The sequence below is a fragment of the Triticum aestivum genome, chromosome 6D (genome assembly GCF_018294505.1).
Source record: "Triticum aestivum cultivar Chinese Spring chromosome 6D, IWGSC CS RefSeq v2.1, whole genome shotgun sequence".
In the NCBI taxonomy this organism is placed as follows: Eukaryota; Viridiplantae; Streptophyta; class Magnoliopsida; order Poales; family Poaceae; genus Triticum; species Triticum aestivum.
In genome coordinates, this window is record NC_057811.1 from 483880143 (window position 1) to 483898507 (window position 18365).

Below are 18365 nucleotides of genomic sequence, written 5' to 3' on the forward strand. Positions count from 1 at the left end.
TCAGAGCTTCCGCATTTTGTTGGTTGGCTTTCATAAGAATCAAAGAATCATCCGCAAAGAGAGGGTTTGTGATGGGCGGGGCATCTCTACAAACTTTTACTCCTGAAATATTTCCAATTTCCTCCGCCCGTGTAAGTAGAGCATTCAATCCCTCTGTGCACAACAAGAAAAGGTATGGTGACAATGGGTCACCCTGCCTCAAACCCCTTGTAGGCTTAAAACTCTCACTATCCTCCGCGTTAATCCTTACTCTGTATTCGACAGTTGAGACGCATTGCATAATTAATTTCACCCAATCTTGACGGAAGCCTAGTCTCAGCATAATCTCCTTCAAAAAAGGCCACTCAACTCTGTCATAAGCTTTGTGCATATCAAGTTTAATAGCACACAAGCCCTCTCTACCTTCTCTTTTATTCTTGATTGTGTGAAAACACTCATAAGCTACCAATATATTATCCGTTATCAGTCTGCCAGGCACAAAAGCACTCTGAGTCGGGCTTATAATATCTAGCAGGAGAACCTTCAAACGAAGGGCCACCATCTTTGCAATTATTTTATATACCACATTGCATAAGCTGATCGGCCTAAATTGGGTTACTTTTTCCGATGTGTTAACCTTTGGGATCATCACAATCGTCGTATCGTTCCAACCAGCTGGTATAGTACACGTATTGATGGCTTGTAGGACCTCCTCAACTAGATCGTCCCCTAACATAGGCCAAAATCTTTTATAGAAGATAGCATGGAATCCATCTGGCCCTGGAGCTTTTAAGTCCCCAATCTCGAACAGCGCCTTGCGAACATCTTCAGCAGTATAAGGGGCAAGAAGAGCATTGTTCATTTCAATCGTCACTCTCCTACGAACTAGGGACAAAACCTCTTGATTCGGATGCTGGACTTCCGACGTGAAAAGTTTTGAAAAATAATCAGTAATGTGATTCTTCAGCTCCTTACCTTCTCTCCAAATCCCAGAATCATCTAAAAGTTTCTTTATATTATTTCTCTTTTTCTTGGCTGTGGCTGCGTTGTGGAAGAACGATGTATTACAATCCCCGTGCATCAACCAGTTTGCGCGACCTCTTTGTAGCCAGAAAATTTCCTCTTGGTCCAATAGGTTCTCAATTACCACAATAATCTCCTTCTGTCGGCACCGTGATTCTGTGTTCAAGGGACCACGCCTCAGTCTCTCTAACTCTTTTTTTAATTTATTAATTCTCCGCTTCGGGCCCTTGAGAGTTACACGATCCCAAGTGTGCAAATCGGCATGCACGGCTCTCGTTCGATCAGCCAGTGAAGGGCCAATACCTGCTAACTTTGCTCTTTCCCAAGAAGCCTTAACAATTTCAGTGACAGTCTCTTCCTTTAACCATCTAGCTTCAAATTGCTTCACGCGCCCCTCTGGTTGTCTGAAAATATTGTCATCCAAATAATCCATGTCCAAGACCAGCGGCCGATGATCAGAATGGACATGTTCTTCATTAATCACCGCTGCACGAGGAAATTTATGTGCCCACCCCACATTACAAACTGCCCGATCGAGACGCTCTCGAATTTCACCTCTACTCCAAGTAAAAGGGTCGCCCCTGTAACCTAAGTCTTCCAGCCCACAGTCCATAAGGCATTCACGAAAATCCCTCATCATTCCATTTGGTCTTGCATTACCGCCCTCTTTTTCCGAGGGATATAAAATTTCATTAAAATCCCCCAAAACCACCCAAGGGTGGTCGCCCTTACTATGTAAATTACGAATATCATCCCAAGATAAATGACGTTCGTTCCAGTTCGGATGACCATAAAATCCTGTGAACCGCCACTGTACAACATCCTCATACATAAACAAAACATCAATAAAATAAGACGATACATAGTTCAACTCGATTTTATTCGACTTATGATAAAACATAACAAGGCCACCGGCCCGACCATCACTTTCCACTACAAACATAGAATCAAAACCTAGGACACGACGAAGCTCATCGGCATTACACTTATTCAAATGAGATTCAGAAAGGAAAATTAACTCTGCCCTTGTATGCTCCTGTAGTTCCAGAAGCTCACGAACTGCCGTGTTGGAGAGCATACCACGGCAGTTCCATCCTAGGATTTTCATTTGGCCCGGCGGTCCTCCTCCTCGGAGGCCGCCGATGTGCCATTCTCATCTTTCTCTTCGCCCACCGACTCCACACCTTGCGGAGTATATTCTTCCTCCTTCTCGTCTATCTCCTTTGCTACGTGCGTAACACCCCCCTCCTTGTCCTGGACTACCTCAACTCTACCAGTACACACCCGTTTGGATGAGGCGGTTACATCGCCATATAACATGTGCTCATAGTTGTCCATCTCTTTCTCAAAAGAGAACTCTAAGTCACTACCCGTCGGTTGGACCCCAAAAGAATGTCCCCTTTTTTCCCTAAAACTTTCTTGCGAGCATCCTCAGCTCTGTTTGCTCCCCCTCCTGCACTGAACTTAAAACGTACGACATTATTTTCTGGGTCGCCACCTGCCGTACCCATTCTTGCAGCAACAGCGTTTGTTAATGCCTCCAGCACACCCGGCTGGAAAAGAAATCCACCAGCATCAGCCCCATGAGTTGGGACTAGACTGGGCATTCCCAGCGCCTGAGAGGACTTGGGCGTCAGACCCCCCCAGGAGAGACTGGTCCAGACCAGTAGTGTGGCGCACTTGACCCTCCTGGTCGTGCGATCCTCCATGTTGCGGGTCCACCAGAGGCACTTTGCCCCGCCCGTCTCGCTCGCCAGAACCAGCCGGCGCGCCTGCCTGGTCCTCCCGACCAAGTGATGCGCCAGCCGGAGCAGGCGCCATGAACCCCCGATCTCGGCCCTCCTGGCCGAGTGTCAACTTGACAAATGAGGTGGCCCCTTTGTCCGAGACCGTGAGTCCTCTCACGGCAGTGGCCACCTTGACGACGCCCATGGGCTTGGCGGTGTTGTTGACGGTGCCTGAAGAAGAATTCTTGCCGTCGCGTGGGTAGTTCCCGAAGAGGAGACCCCTCTTACTAGCGCCTTGGCTCTTCAAGTAGGGTTCTACACTCATGTTTCTAGGATAACAAACAACCCTCTTATCACGAGGGATTTTACAAAACCTCTCAGAAGTGTGGCCAACAATGCCACAACACTCGCAGTACAGGGGAAGCTTTTCATACTTTACATCATACTTAAAAACCTTAGAACTACCTAGAGGTGTAAACTCTACAGAACTCTTTAGAGGTTCATGCAGTAATATCTTGACATGCACCCGCAGGTATTTTTCAATAATTACATGGTTTTGGTGAGAAACCTCCAACACCTCCTAGTTGATCCTCGAGAGACCACCCTATGCTCTCAGTCTTAAGCTCGAATGGAAGATCGCGTACCTGGACCCATATGGCCATGACACCAAGGTCGACCTCTGCCGGATCCCCCTTGCCATCGAACTCGGCGAAGATGAGACCGTCACGCTTGAAATGCCAAGGTTGCGACTTTAGCACAAAGCGACGGTCACTGTCAGCAGCGAGATTGAGGATAAACCTCCCGTCCGCGCTGTCCACCTCTTGGATGGACTCTTATTCATTATGTGATGGCAGATGGCCCTTAAACTGCAATACTTTCCATATCACAAAATTGCTAAGGTTCTTTCACAAGATTGATATGGTATGGTTTTATGCTCACCTAGAAAACGAATGACTACCCCTGGAAATGAAAAATTGATAATCATCATTAGATCCCATGGTTTCTCTTTGCCCTGGGCTCATCTTCAATCAAGCCCTAGGAAGAAACGAAAAGTATTATTTTCTTCCAAAAAAAGGTATTATTTTGCATACATCATATATGAAGAGTGGCCTAACTAACTCATTTTTTTCTTCTGATTTTTTACCTCCTGACAATGTGTAGGTGGTAAAGGAGAGATTGATCAATATACCTGCACCAGTTTGGATTAATCGACTCGTAAAATGTTTGAAGTTGCAAATTTAGCGAATAAATAAGTTACTCCCTCCTTTCCGGTTTATAGGGCTCAATTCAAAAATCTCACCAACCAAGGTAGATGGTGAGTGGTGAAATACTTTTTGTAATTTGCAACAGTACGCAATTAATGCTTTTGTTTTTCTCAAAAAATTATGTTTACCAATATATTAATTGCAATGCATGCATGCATAAAGTACATGCATTGGTCAATTTTCTCTTAATACTTGCATTCAATTATTTAATGCACCTTGGAATCTGAACTTGTGATGGGAAACAACCAAATTGAGCCTTATAAAATAAAAAAATTAAGATTTTGAGATAAGCCCTATAAACCGGAAAGGAGGGAGTACTGCGCATGCATGTGCACGTGTGCATGGAGAAATGGGTGAAACTCCAACCGCTTTCCCCGCCATTTTCCTCTCCTCTCCTTTGCTTTCCACAGCCCCGCGAGGAGGAGGAACACCAACCACGAGCACCACCAGATCCCAACGTACCAAAACGAACTACGATCACGCCGGAGCAAGGAATTGATCACCCCGGCATGGCTCCGCTCCTGCGGCTGCTGGCCGGCGTGGCCGCGCTGCTACTCGCCGCGGGCGTGTCCCCGGCGTCGGCCTCGAGCTCCGCCGTGGACCTCGGCGTGAACTGGGGATCGCAGTGCACGCACCAGCTGGACCCCTCCGAGGTGGTGAGGATGCTCAAGGCCAACGGGATCATGAAGGTGAAGCTGTTCGACGCGGACCCCTGGCCCGTCGGCGCGCTGCTCGACTCCGGCATCGAGGTCATGCTGGGCATCCCCAACGACATGCTGGAGGCGATGAGCAGCTACGGCAACGCCGAGGACTGGGTGGCGGAGAACGCCACCAGCTACGGGGACAGGCTCAAGCTCCGCTACGTGGCCGTGGGGAACGAGCCCTTCCTCAAGAGCTACAACGGCAGCTTCATGGAGACCACCGTGCCGGCGCTCAAGAACATCCAGAAGGCGCTGGACGAGGCCGGGATCGGCGACACGGTCAAGGCCACCGTCCCGCTCAACGCCGACGTCTACGTCGGCGACAAGCCGTCCGAGGGCAAGTTCCGGCCCGACATCGACGGCGTCATGACCAACATGGTCAAGTTCATGCACGACCACGGCGCGCCCTTCGTCGTCAACATCTACCCCTTCCTCAGCCTCTACCAGAGCGACAACTTCCCCTTCGAGTTCGCCTTCTTCGACGGCGGCCGCAGCATCCAGGACAACGGCGGCGTCAGCTACTCCAACGTGTTCGACGCCAACTACGACACCCTCGTCAGCGCGCTCAAGAAGGCCGGCGTGCCCGGCCTCAAGGTCATCATCGGCGAGGTCGGCTGGCCCACCGACGGCAACAAGAACGCCAACCCCAAGCTCGCGCGCCGCTTCTACGACGGCCTCCTCAAGAAGATGGCCAAGAACGAGGGCACCCACCTCCGGCAGGGCAAGATGGACGTATACCTCTTCGGCCTCTTCGACGAGGACATGAAGAGCATCGCGCCGGGCAACTTCGAGCGCCACTGACGCCTTCAACATGTACTTCCAGATGCAGGACCAGGACGTGCGCGCCTGCGACTTCGACGGCCTCGCCACCATCTCTGACAAGAACGCCTCCACCAAGGAATGCCTCTTCCCCGTCCAGATCATCAGCGCCGCCACCGTCCCGGCACGCCGATGGCCCGCATCGTCGCTGCTGCTGGCCATGTTGGTCGCGCATGCTCTCGTGTCATGACGACGGGTTTTATCATGTAGACATCAGGGGAGGAAATCGGATGATTCATTTGTTCGGCAGGCACGTCACGTCTAGCACCCATGCGTCGAAAATCTTGAAATAAATCGAGAAAAATACAAGCGCCGATGCCCGGAAAATCATGAACTAAATCGAGGAAAATGCTTGCTCTGAACTGGAGGGTGCAATGCATAAATTGTGTAAACAATCCGAATATGAAAAGCTCGAGTAAATTTTGTAGCTTGCAGCCCCAAAGAAGATGGCCAACCTGAAGACAGTGAACGAAGACATCACCATTCCCACCCGTGCTTCAAGATCGATGGTGAAGTTCACCCACCTGCATGCAGTCGCGATCAAAATTGCATCAGAAACTGGTAACTTTACCATGTTAGAAGAAGAATTTAAGAATGTAAGGCAGGAACATCTGTCCGCAAACAGAATAGCCATCGTTTGAGATCTAGATATGGTGCAAGAACTTTTGTTAGAGAACATTACAAGTACCATATGTGACGCATATCTTTTTGAGTAAAAGCTGTTCTGGTTTATTAGTTTTGACAAATGTGTGATTCATAACGAAGCAACAGTGCTGGCTGCCAGTGCAGGATCATAACTCACCCCGGCAAGTCTTCCACCATGCAAACACATGTCCTCGTACTGCGTGATACAGGTGCTGGAATCACTAAAAAGCGGACAATCATGCAAAAACATCAGTCATAGTGAGTAAAAATACAGTATGATCATGAACTACTAATGAATTGATAGCTCCATATGACTGAATAGCAATCATATGATGTGTTGCTGAGTAGGCATAAACAACCTATCTATAGTATAAGGATGCTCTACACCAGTCTAACCACTACTACATAGAGTCTCACAGTCCATGTACTCAGTGTGATACCTTTTTTTTTTTTTGAGCTTCAGTGTGATACCTTGGACTAATGAACTGCTAGCTCTTGGCACTTAATTACAGTCTAGTGACAAAACCGTGTGCAGCAAAAGAAAGGGAAAACATCCATCCAGTGGATCGAATTTCGTGATGAGCATAGCATGCACTCTGGATCACCATACTGTGTGTGATTGGCTAGCCGGATCGCTTGCGAAACAAAGAGATTCACACGAAGAAGTATTTGTCCCCAATTCTGGTAACCGGAGACATACAACATATCCACGAATTCGCTCGTAATTCTGGTAACCAGAGACCTATACTTGATTCCACCAAGTATTTACATCCACGCAGCCTGAATTATATTTCTTTTCACAAAAAATCTAGCAACCACTCGGAAAAAAAATCCAGCAGAACAGAAAGTGCAAATCTCATCAGCAGCAGCAGCGCGACAAAAAGAAACATCTTTCATCCTTTGGTTCAAGCAACTTCCACAAGGGTGTATATCTGTGTTTTTTGGGGAGAGACATAAGAAGATATGCAAAGGGTGTGGTTTTAGTTAGTATACACACGCATCTGGAAACCGATCCTAGCCACAAGGCGGAATTTAGTTCTGGAATCAACCTAGCGCGATCCTGGAACAACCAACACTAGACAGGGTCCCTGAAACATCATCTTGGCAGTTCAGGCTTGCCGCCGAGTTGAGGAAATGAGCATAAAGCGCGCGAGGAGGACCACGGTGACAGACACTATAACAACATGCTCCGACTGCATCCAAGCAAGACATACATACAACTGTTTACATATAAGGTCATTTATATGAACAGGACACGGGGAGGCGCATCCTGGGGTGGTATGGTAGACAAAAACGCAGCAACTTCCTTCCTGGTGCGATCCAGGGACACAGAGCCAGCTCAAAATGGAAGCCTGAATAGAAAACAGAGGAAACAATGAGAACATCAGAGTCCAGGTTGGAAGAAGCAGTAGACAGATGCAGGGGAAACTTTATGAGAGATTGTTCACTGATTGGATGGTTATTGGACCAGCAAGCCACTTGATCTAGTCATGGGAATGTTGGAAGGATAGTTTGCTATTAACATTAAACTCAACACAAGGTTTAACTTTGTTGATTCATAGCGTAGCGGATCAATTGACCATTTACTCGATCTACAGGCAACAAAATAGCAACTCGCTAAAACTGCCCCAAACCAATCCTATTACGAAGACGAAACGGATAGACACTTGCAAAGTCTTCCTGCCTTCGGTGCTGCCTGCCTTTAGTTCGCATCTACTAGTTTGACCAATCAAACATTTGATCCTTACTTCATACTTTCTATTATTATGACATTGTGGTGCCAGTGCCACGGATTGAAATGCATGCTGTCATGGCGGGTGTAGAAATGGTGCAACAAGATCTAGTACAGAATGCTGCTTCAAACTAGGTCGGTTGGTACTATATACATCCGAGCACACTATGTACACACATATGCCGACTATCAAAGATATAATCGTGAAGACTGGTCTGGTTACTTACAGTCGAAAGCAGAAGAAAGTTCTATTGGATGTCAATTTGCTCGGAAGGCACTCCATGGGCAGAGAGTATCTTTAGGATACGGTCAACTATAACATCTTCCTTTGTCGAGCTGCGTATGATTTTGACTACCTTGAGATGCTTCAATAGTGGTGATTGTTCCTTTGGGTCATAGATTCCATATGTTTCCATCACATGCCATTTCTGTAGCAAACAGAAATATTTTCCTGAAGTCAGCAGGAGGTACATGGCAACTTCAAAGAGAAAACCTATCAAACTTTGAGAATATATACCTCGTGAGTTTGAAAATCAAGCAGAAGTGTCAGCGTCTCTAGAATTGGTGAGTGCTGTAGGAAGTAAACCAATCCAGTGAAATAATCAGCCACACACCATTTGTTCAGCAACAAGCATTTGAGCTTGCTAAACATGGGGCACCATTTCAAATCCATTCTGAAAATACATAACTGGACAGAATGAAGGGGGTTAAAAACAAAACAAGTACACGATGCTTTTTGAGATACAGAAGTACATGCTTTGGAAACTTTCTGGTGGTTCTTATTTTTCATAGAAATTAAGTTAATTAAGTGTTACCAGATAATGAGATCTATATCCGAAGTTGTACTTTGCCACTTTCTGGTCTACTCAGAAATATTACTCACAAATTAATCTCAATCCTACATACGATAACAGTATACATATGACTAAAGTATCAAGTAGAGGTATGCATATTGCCAGACGAGTAAATTGAAACATCAAGATTCAAACATGTGAAACGGTGAAAACAACAATGCACATAATGAGCTTGTGCAATATGCTTGTACTGACAGATATCTGGATACAAACATAAAAGACTAGCTCATTTAAAAAAGACAAAGGAATTAGCAAAAATGGGAGCATACCTGATCATCACTTGTTAACTCCAGATTTGTAGCAGCAGACAAGCCTTCCAAAACCACAGGAAATCTTGCCTGCCTATCACACCCTTCACATGGTACATCAAAACAGTAATGATACTGCTGATCAAAGGATTCAACAGATGCTGTTAGCAGTGACGGCATGCTATCAAGCAATGGAGTCAGACCCTGGGATGGAGCTAGTTTCAAGCTCCTCTTTGGTCACCGCCGCATTAGCTCCTCCTACCATTGGCCTCTACATCTTTGATGATGACCGAACTGTTGTCTCGAAAAATAAGAATAGGCGTCGCCATAGTCAGTTGCTAAAGGCTGAACTTCTCTGCATGCTAAAGCTTCAAAGACAGCCACATCGGTGACACCATTAAGAGTAATAGATGAGATCCCATGTATTAAGCAGCAACAACTCCTCGTCCGCCTTGAATATTGACTACACCATCTGCATGCATTAATCTTTAGGAAGCCGAGCGGCAGAGGAGAAAGGTAATCGTCCTGTCGCACGGGCACTTGCAGCAGAATTCGATTTTGGTTTCGGGGGTTGGCCAAGGTTACTGATGAAACTGATAAACATATAGGTAGACATGGGCGGCTGGAAATGTACAAAAATCATTTTCATATACATGTTGACCTTTTTTAATACACGTTGAACATTTTTTTTAAACACACGATGAATGTTTATAGGAGGACATGTTGAACATTTTTTGTCAAATGCACATTGATTTTTTTCCTAATACAGAGTGAACATTTTTAAACACAAGTTGAACTTTTTTCCAGAAATTCGAACATTCTTTTACAAATGAGCGAACAATTTCCTAAGGGATTATGAGCATTTTTTTAAATGGCACAAGCATTTTAGACATGTTATAAAAAATTCAAAATTTTGTGCCAACAATTTTATATTTAATGAATATTTTTTAAAATTTCATGAACATATTTTAAATGTGTGAACATTGTTTTAGTGTTATAAACATTTTTTCTTGGTATGAACAGTGTTTACAAATTATGCGAACATTTCTTACATTTTCATGAACATGTGTTTAAACATGTGGACATTTATAAATGATGCGAACATTTTTTGAATGGTACGAACAATTGCGCGAACAAATTTTTACATCTCATAAAAAAAAGTGTGCTCAGAAAATTTATGTAATGTAGTTTTTTGAAATATATATTTACAATATTTCAAAATAGAAACAAAAGTAAAGAACGGGGAAATAATTAAACGAACTAACAATAGACCCTCCTTGAGGCGAGGCGGGTGTTTGTATCGCAATAAGCCAGACACAGAAACGACCCTGCAGAGGGCGCCTTTGTTGGTCTCTCTTGCTTTGATCGATCGGTTGGTCGGACCGAGACCGACTAGCACGTGCCAAAACGATTAAGGCACGGTTTTTCCTTAAACCGAGGCAAAACCAGAAGAGATGTGGATTACTCCCAAAGCATGAACCCTACAGTTTGTAAAGTTTGACTTAGGGTAAAGCTAATATACAGAGTAAATAAAAACGGAAGAGGTATACTTGATTTGGTGTCGATAGTTCCTGCTTCTCTTGTCATATCTATATCTCCATCATCTTCTGTGACAGTGTGATAGTTGAAGCTATGCATACAAACCCAGTGTTTCACACCACGACAGAAGATATGCACAATCCACAGGCAAGCAACTTCGTCTAAGTATCAGTTTCTGTTTTCACGGGGCACGCGTACATGATATTGTCATCAGAGAGCAATTTCGCAGTGGTATCTTTCGCCGTTTTTGCTATCCCGGTGTCAAGCAAGAACACCCAAAAAAGAACAGGAAAAGGGCGACGACACTTCATTCAGACATCATGTCCACTACCACACCGAACCGTCGACTCTGACAGGTCCATCAAAGTATGTATGCGAAGCTGGGCTCAGGACTCCTGCTGCACTTGAGGCGTCTGGAGGAACAGAAACTGCATAAAGAAGGTACACATGTTAACATTTACGCAAAAAAGTGACCGGTGTGCATAAATAGTTATTCGTGTTGATGATCTGGGCCAGGTGTGTGTTACCTCGAACGACTTCCCTGATCTCTCGTACTCGAGCATGCTGAGGGCCACTTCACAGCTTTGGGAGACGATGGGTTCGGGGTCCTTGGAAAATTCCTCCAGAAGCGCAATGCTTTCTTGATCTAACAGCAACAACATCAGCAGAATACATATGTGGATCGACTGGAGAAGTACCAGAGGTCTGGCAAAGTCATGTGGTGTCAGTTACCTGCAATTGAACCAAGGGCCTCAGCAGCTTCATGCCTGACCATCGGGTGCTCATTGACGTTCTTCAGCACACCAGAAAGTGCATCTGAAGCAGCCTTATTTTGCAGCTGACCTAATACATAAGCGACCTGCAGAATAGTAGAAGAAAACATATTATGCTGCAGAAAACAGTAGGCACTAAAACAGCAAGAATAACATAAAATGGTTATGTTACAGAGAATAACTTATTAGTAATCCTAGTTATCAGAAATGCAAGAAGATGCAGGCCAAATATTTTTGGTTTTTCTTTAGCATGCCAATTGGCTTTATTAATTTAAATGAAGATACCATCTTTCATAATTTATGCTTGTGGTAAAACAGTAAACAAAATTGGTTAACTTCAAGCAAACCTCGTGGCGCAGAAGAGCACTTTTCACACCAAGAGCCTCAATAACAGCAGAAACAGCATAGTCTCCACCGTCATTCCTAAGCGCGAAAAGAGCTGCATAACGTTCATACATCTTTTCTTGCTCGTTGAGGAGAAGCTCCCTGGAAAGTATCCACCATGCTAGTAATATCAAGATGATGCATACTAGAGACAACGAACACATATAGACTTGTCTTCAAAGGCATACCTTAGTTGCTCTACTGAAAGTCCCTGCTTGGCAGGCAGTGCTGGATGAACTGATAGATAAGGCGAAATTGTTGTGCTTTCAGCACCACTGGCATTCTTCTGCCCTTCTATCCGTCTAAGAGCCAACTCGCATGTTTCTTGCACCTCCACGGCAGGATCAGCTGCTAAACTCTCTTTCAACAGGGAAATGCTCTTTTCCAAGCCAATAGCTCCAAGGGCTTCAGCAGCCTGATCAATAAACATATTGCGCTTCTCGAATGGATATTAAAGTACTAGAAAGAGTAGATAACATTAGCTTCTGTGATGGTAAACTACCTCGTGGCGGACAATTGGATGCAGGGAAAGATCCTTGAGAACTCCCTCTAATGCAGGGATAGCCTCAGCGTCCTGCATTTGTCCAAGCGCAAATGCAGCCTCATGGGCAAGCAAGTTGGAGGGATCCCTTGCAGCTGAGCATTCAAGAAAATGCATCAGATTTTTTAAATCATTTCTTCCGGGCACATAATTTTCAGTAATAGATTAAACAAAAACCAGTAGAATTTTAGAGGTAGGAGCTTCATCAGTAAGATCTGGTACTAAGAGCAGATCTGAAGTAAAACACCATATAATTTCAAAACTAAGCAAAGTGAACAAGAAAATCCTAATGGAATATCATCTCGAGAGAAGCCCAGAAAAAAAAAGTGTTCGACACCAGAACTTTGAGCAATTCATCATGTATACATGTCGACAGATGAATAATCTGGAGATAGAGAAACATACACAGACAAGGGGACAGGTAACGATCCTAGGATCACTAGTTCATACAAGGTGCTAGCATTCCAGGTTTCTTAGAGATATCCATCCACACGAATCACCGGCACAAGCAGATAATAAACACACAGAACCACACCCGATTCCAGGCCTACTGAGCAGGGCCAACCGAAACCAGCACCATTTAACAGTGTGAGAGGACTTTCATAAACTAACTGCATAGACTTCAAGCTAAACTAAATGGATGAAAGGCGCCAAAACCACCCAACTAGACAAATGAAGCATCAGATTTCATGGAAGACAACAATCCAAGCTCAACCTGCATTATCAGCAAAGATTCAACTAATACAGGCTCTTGAGATCCATGCTCAGTCAGGGGCGAAGAAGCTATTAACAGATCAAATTTCACTATAGCTGCCAACACAGATTAAAACTCAATATGGAGCTAGCTACCAACCAAACAGTTGAGGTCATTCAATTGGGCAAAGAACAAGGCAACCATGCTGAGCAAGCTTTCAAGTTATCAGTACTACTAGCAGGAAAACCAGTGAAGCGCACAAGTATAGCTGCGATCTGCGCTCAATCAGGTCCTGCAGCTGGTTGCTGAAACTAAGCATCGAAGCTACTGTAGTAAAGCTTGTGCTCCCCTGCAGCTGAACCTAAGAAAACTGCACTACCCGCGGCATCAAATTAAAGCTACCATGATGGACGGGGACGGCACCTTGGAGGAGGGCGCGGCGGGGGCCGTCGCCGCGGAGGTTGCGGAGGGAGAAGAGCGCGCGGAAGCGCTCCGCGATGGGCTGCGCCGCGTCCAGCAGCCGCTCGCACAGGAACCGCTCCGTCTCCGCCGACGACTCGAACGCCATCTCCGGCCGGCGACCCCTCCGCGCAGTCGTACGGCAGCTCGGCGCTCACGCTGCTGCTCACTCCCCCGGCGGTGGCGGCGGCGGCGGTAAGAGAAGAGGAACTGGAAAGAAAGAAGAAGAATGTGCGCGTTAGCTCTACGCAGCCCCGCGCGATCCTGGCCGTCCGATCGGGGCGGGACACGTCACCGCCCCCATCCAGAGGCCGCCACCTACGCCGAGCAGCCCGCCGTCGCTGCCAGCGGGCCCCGCCTCGCCCGGGCCCGCGTGGCAGTTACGAGCTACCACTATACCGCCTCCCTCTTCCTCCTCTCCCCCGTGCCATTCCCCCACCTCCTCCTCCCCCGACGCCGAAGCCAGCCGCCGATCCCGCTCGAAATTGAGAGGCAGAGCCGCCGGAGATCCGCGGGTACCCCGAATCCACCCACCTCCGTGTGTTTTTTTCCCGGATTGTCCCCTTGTTTCTGGCGCCACGGCGCGATTGCTCGGTCTCTGATCGCTGGCGGTGCTGGGTTTTTTCTGCAGGAGCCGTGGAGGGAGCCGAGCCGCGACGTCGGGCGCCATGAACGCGAGGGGGTAAGCTCCGGCGCACCGCTTGGTCATTCCATTGCGCCCTTTCGAATTTTGGGTAGGGAGGGTTAGGGTTCACGAGGGCGGGCGAGATTTGTTCTTCCTGGGGGCGGGTCTCGCCTCATGCGCGCCCAATGGGATGCCGTGGTGCATAGAATTGCCGTGCGGTCCGTGGAGTTGGTAGGGCGATGCGTGCTGTCCGTTTGTGAGCCTAGAGGATTGAGGTGATCTGTTTGTTACTCTGGTCCTCTTTGTTGTTGGTTCGTGTGTCATGGTCTGACGGTTTGGAAATCTAGTGGATTGGATAGGTTGCTGGGAGCGGCCGACGGCAGCGTGCCCTGCTGAACCCAATGGGGTCATGGCGATGCCCTTGCCGGCTGATGACTGGATGGTCGCCACTGTCAGCCTGGTGTTCTAGTTATGCCCGCGTTTGTTTGACTACATATAAGGGGCGTCTGCAGCCGACAGCTTATGTTGAATAATTGGAACAGAGATCTCTGTGCTTAGGTTCATGTGTCTTTGAACTTGGAGATTGACATGCTGAAAGTAGTCCTGCAAGTGAGGCTTCCTTTGAATGTTTCTAAACCATTTCTTGTGAGAGGATGGTTGGATATTGCATAGGAGGGCAGTTCTGATCTTTCTGTTTCACCAAATTCACAATCAATGCCCCACTCCTGGCATTGCCAGCATCTCACTGTTTGTTTGTCCACTCTAGTTGAAGGGAGATGCATTAAATTTAGCAGGCATGGTGACTTAATGACATGACACTGGGGCTATACCCCCGTCAGATAAATGAACCAAGAACCTGGACTCTTGGCAGCTACTGTTCTGACATTATAGGCTATTGCAAAATGAAATATCGGTGCAACTGATGTATTGTGTATTCCTGCATTTCAGTCTTATTACAAACTGTTATGAATATAACATCCTGTTGGCCACTCTTATTAAAAAGGAAGGAAATTCAAATGCTATCTCGTTGTAGGAAACGAATACAAGGAATGGTAGACTCTCATTCAAATCCCTTTTCCGTGACAGTATTATTCAATCTTGCACAGGCAGTTCCTATTATTCAGTCCCACCAGATTTACTATAATGCCCCACTCCTGGCATTGCCATCATCTCACTGTTTATTTGTCCACTCTAGTTGTGACATACTGACATGGCAATGGCATTGATCTTACCCTCCCATCAGATCAATGGACTAATAACCTGGACTCTCCAGAGCTGCTGTTCTAGCATTATATGCTATAGCAGAATGAATTCCATTATTGTGTATTCTTGCATTTCATACTTATTACGAACTGTTATGATAGGGCATGAAGATAACATGCTGTTAGCTCTGTTTTTGAGTCGCCGACTAATCGCCAAGTCGTCGCGGCGTGGCTGGCTCGCGCAGGCGACTTGACTCAGGGAGCAAGTCGCGCGACTCGCGTGGCTCGCCGGCGACTTGGGGCGATTAGTCGCATGACTCGCTGGCTCGCTGGCTCGCGTGGCTTGCTGCTGCTGTATATGTGATCATGTGGGGACTGGGGAAGGAGGAGGACCGAAGGAAAGAGAGCGCAGGGTGGGCTCTATATGTGCTCTGCTTAGATGTAGTATATGAAAGAGAGCACAGGGTGGGCTCTATATGTGCTCTGCTTAGATGTAGTATATTTTCTCTGTTGTATATGTGCTCTTCTGCTGCTGTATATCTATGTGCTCTGCTGCTCTATGTACTGTTGTGCCATGGCGACTTGGGGCGACTAATCAAGCCAAGTCGCTGACTCAAGCCAGCAAGTCACTAGCCGCAGCCTCGGCGACTTGGCTTGACTCGGCGACTCAAAAACCTTGGCTGTTAGCCACTCTTATTAAAAAGGAAATTCAAATGCTATATAAGGAAAGCAAAAGGCATTATAGACTCTCAGTCTGAATGTCTGATAGCATGAATCCGTTACTCTGATTTTATTTTTTCTACATGGGTTAGAGGCATCCCAATGTTGATCCAACATGGGTCTTAATGTGCCCCGAATCTCGAATGGAATGGAGCAGCAAAATACTGAATGAAACATAGGAATGATGGGAGAGAAATTAGGGTGGGCAGATATTCTATTTAGCTGCAAAGACTGAACTTGGTGCTAAACATTGCGGCGTCAAGTAAACACAGCAGCCTGCCTGTGCTGGCACTACATATACTTATGTAGCAAATGCCCTAACAAGAAATCTGCTAACACAAACAACTTCTGTCAATTCCAAGTGTTCATAGCACATCTCATGTCTTGCACTCTGTCGCCGGGTGTGAGTTGTACTGTAACACCTATACCCTGCGACAGCTTTATGAGTAGATATCCTTATAAATAGGAGCGAGGGAACATTGTGTTATACATATTTGTGGACCTGACCATCATCAAAAGAAGCTTGGTTGGTGATGGGTGTTCTCTCCTCACAGGGCAGCGGATTGATTTAAGTAACATACAGTTATGCCAACTTTCTTTATCTGATCAAATGCTCTCCCCCTCAATACATTTGTTTTAGGAAATGATGCGTTCAGAATTTATTGACTTGTAAATTCACAAAAATATAAACACTAGTCCTTTTCATATGGCAAGTAATTTAGTTTGCATATGCATTTATGTGTTCTTCTGGACATTATGTTTTTCTATGCTCTTGTGAAACTCTGTATGAATTCTTATACAACTGTAATCTGCACTTTTGATAGCTACCGAAGCACCAGAACTGCTCTCTTCGATGGCATTGAAGAAGGCGGAATCCGAGCATCAGCTTATTCCTCACATGAGATAGATGAGCATGAGAATGAGCGAGCTATGGATGGATTGCAAGATCGAGTCAGCATTCTCAAGAGGGTGAGTACCACATAATGATTGAACATCTGAATGCTCTGTCTTCGTTTTATGTAAAGAGTTGGTGTATTCACATATTGATTGTGCTTGTTTATCTTTTACCTGTGTCGCTTAGCTAAGATCGTAAGAAGATATTTGCAGTTGCATGCTTTTTAAAAAGGAACATCTTTTCCTTGCAAAACTACAAGACGAACAACTTTGGGAATTGCAACTTTATAGGCAGTACTAATCTAGATTAAACATAGATTTATAGAATGGTAACCATGTGCGTTCCTGGACCATTTAGTTTGAATAGCCAGGAGGAATTAAACATAGATTTTCGGCATGAGTTTTCCCCCCTTTAAATTGCTAGATGAGAAGGAATCTTAACTTAACGGTTCTTGTCAATTGTAATATAACTATTTGGTTGAACTGATGCAATTTGACCAAGCCTCCTCATATAATATGTATTGGATCAACTCCTTTTGAGTGTGGGGATACATTTGGCTCTACGCTTTGTAACCTAGTTAATATAAATGAGCTGTTGACGGAATCTTTTGTTGTTCGATGAGCTACTGGGAGTAGCCTGCAAAGTAAAAAGTGCGAGGAACATTTGGACCCAGAACATGCGATGATTCTCGTCTAACTGTTGGCGCCTCTTCTGAATTTTGCTTGCGAAACTCGCTGTGAGCAGTTAGGCATGGCCAGCTTTAAGTAGTAGAGTTGTTGAAGGTTCAGTTCTCAAATGACAAATGAAATGAGTAGCAGTCGCTTCTGCTGAAATGTTCCAGCTTGAAGATTACTGAAGCTGTGTACCATTCTGTAGATATCAGGTGATATAAATGAAGAGGTGGAGGCTCATAACCGAATGCTGGACAGAATGGTATGTTGTATCTACTCTGTTAACCTTTTCCTCCTTCAAAGATCTGAATCTACTAGTGCTGCTATCTTACCATCGCGTGCCTCGTTCAGGGGAATGACATGGATTCATCAAGGGGGTTTCTCTCTGGAACAGTGGACAAATTCAAGACAGTAAGCGGCAACTCCCTGTGCATCTTCTCCTTGTATTCTCCTGAAACTGATTCATGTCTTCATGAACACAGGTGTTTGAGACCAAGTCGAGCAGGAGGATGGGGACACTCGTGGCGTCATTCGTCGCGCTCTTCATGCTAGTGTACTACCTGACCAGGTAGAGGGATCCTTGGGTTGGACCCTGTCCTACCTCAGGCTACCTGTGGACTGGGGGTGCCCAAGAATATGCTGAAAATGGTTGCGCCGGTCGATCTACATGTCATATGTACTTAATCTGTCACAAGTATGTCGATCAGAGTGTCGCTAATGTGCACCGTGTGTGGATTACAACCCTTTCCTTCTTCTTTTTTTGCTCTGGTGATGTGTAATTAATTACAGAATATGGAGTCAACTATTTGCCTGTTTGCACTGTCATGCTACATGTATGATAACTAGTATACTTGGAATGCTTGCTACTA

At 45.7% G+C, this 18365-nt stretch overlaps 2 protein-coding genes and 1 pseudogene across 3 annotated transcripts; 2 read left to right on the top strand and 1 right to left on the bottom strand.

Annotated features, from left to right (window-relative positions):
* Positions 1-4390: 4390 nt before the first annotated feature.
* Positions 4391-5767, top strand: LOC123146220 (glucan endo-1,3-beta-glucosidase 8-like; annotated as a pseudogene).
* A 4911-nt stretch (positions 5768-10678) lies between these two features.
* LOC123146218 (deoxyhypusine hydroxylase-B) lies at positions 10679-13651 on the bottom strand. Its single transcript, XM_044565824.1, has 7 exons — positions 13348-13651; positions 12192-12325; positions 11878-12104; positions 11653-11791; positions 11265-11391; positions 11060-11178; positions 10679-10960 (listed from the first exon to the last, which is right to left on the bottom strand). The coding sequence occupies exons 1-7, from the start codon at positions 13490-13492 to the stop codon at positions 10919-10921; spliced, it is 933 nt and encodes a 310-aa protein (XP_044421759.1). The 5' UTR covers positions 13493-13651; the 3' UTR covers positions 10679-10918.
* A 67-nt stretch (positions 13652-13718) lies between these two features.
* LOC123146219 (bet1-like SNARE 1-1) lies at positions 13719-18365 on the top strand. 2 transcript variants are annotated; one of them, XM_044565826.1, is made up of 6 exons: positions 13719-13898; positions 14015-14065; positions 16755-16899; positions 17702-17758; positions 17848-17907; positions 17979-18365. In XM_044565826.1, exons 2-6 carry the CDS (start codon positions 14052-14054, stop codon positions 18066-18068), a joined length of 366 nt encoding a protein of 121 aa, XP_044421761.1. In that variant the 5' UTR covers positions 13719-13898; positions 14015-14051; the 3' UTR covers positions 18069-18365. The 2 variants fall into 2 exon arrangements, with proteins under 2 accessions (XP_044421761.1, XP_044421762.1); XM_044565827.1 differs by having other exon boundaries at positions 13800-13921.

Excerpts from the sequence above, each read along its gene's own strand:
- LOC123146218 (XM_044565824.1), bottom strand. The coding sequence starts at position 13,492 with ATGGCGTTCGAGTCGTCGGCGGAGACGGAGCGGTTCCTGTGCGAGCGG. Across the intron at positions 11,392-11,652 it reads GTGCTCTTCTGCGCCACGAG|GTCGCTTATGTATTAGGTCA; the intron begins GTTTGCTTGAAG and ends ACTATTCTGCAG. Across the intron at positions 11,179-11,264 it reads GGCCCTTGGTTCAATTGCAG|ATCAAGAAAGCATTGCGCTT; the intron begins GTAACTGACACC and ends TGTTGCTGTTAG.
- LOC123146219 (XM_044565826.1), top strand. Across the intron at positions 16,900-17,701 it reads GAGTCAGCATTCTCAAGAGG|ATATCAGGTGATATAAATGA; the intron begins GTGAGTACCACA and ends ACCATTCTGTAG. Across the intron at positions 17,759-17,847 it reads ACCGAATGCTGGACAGAATG|GGGAATGACATGGATTCATC; the intron begins GTATGTTGTATC and ends TGCCTCGTTCAG.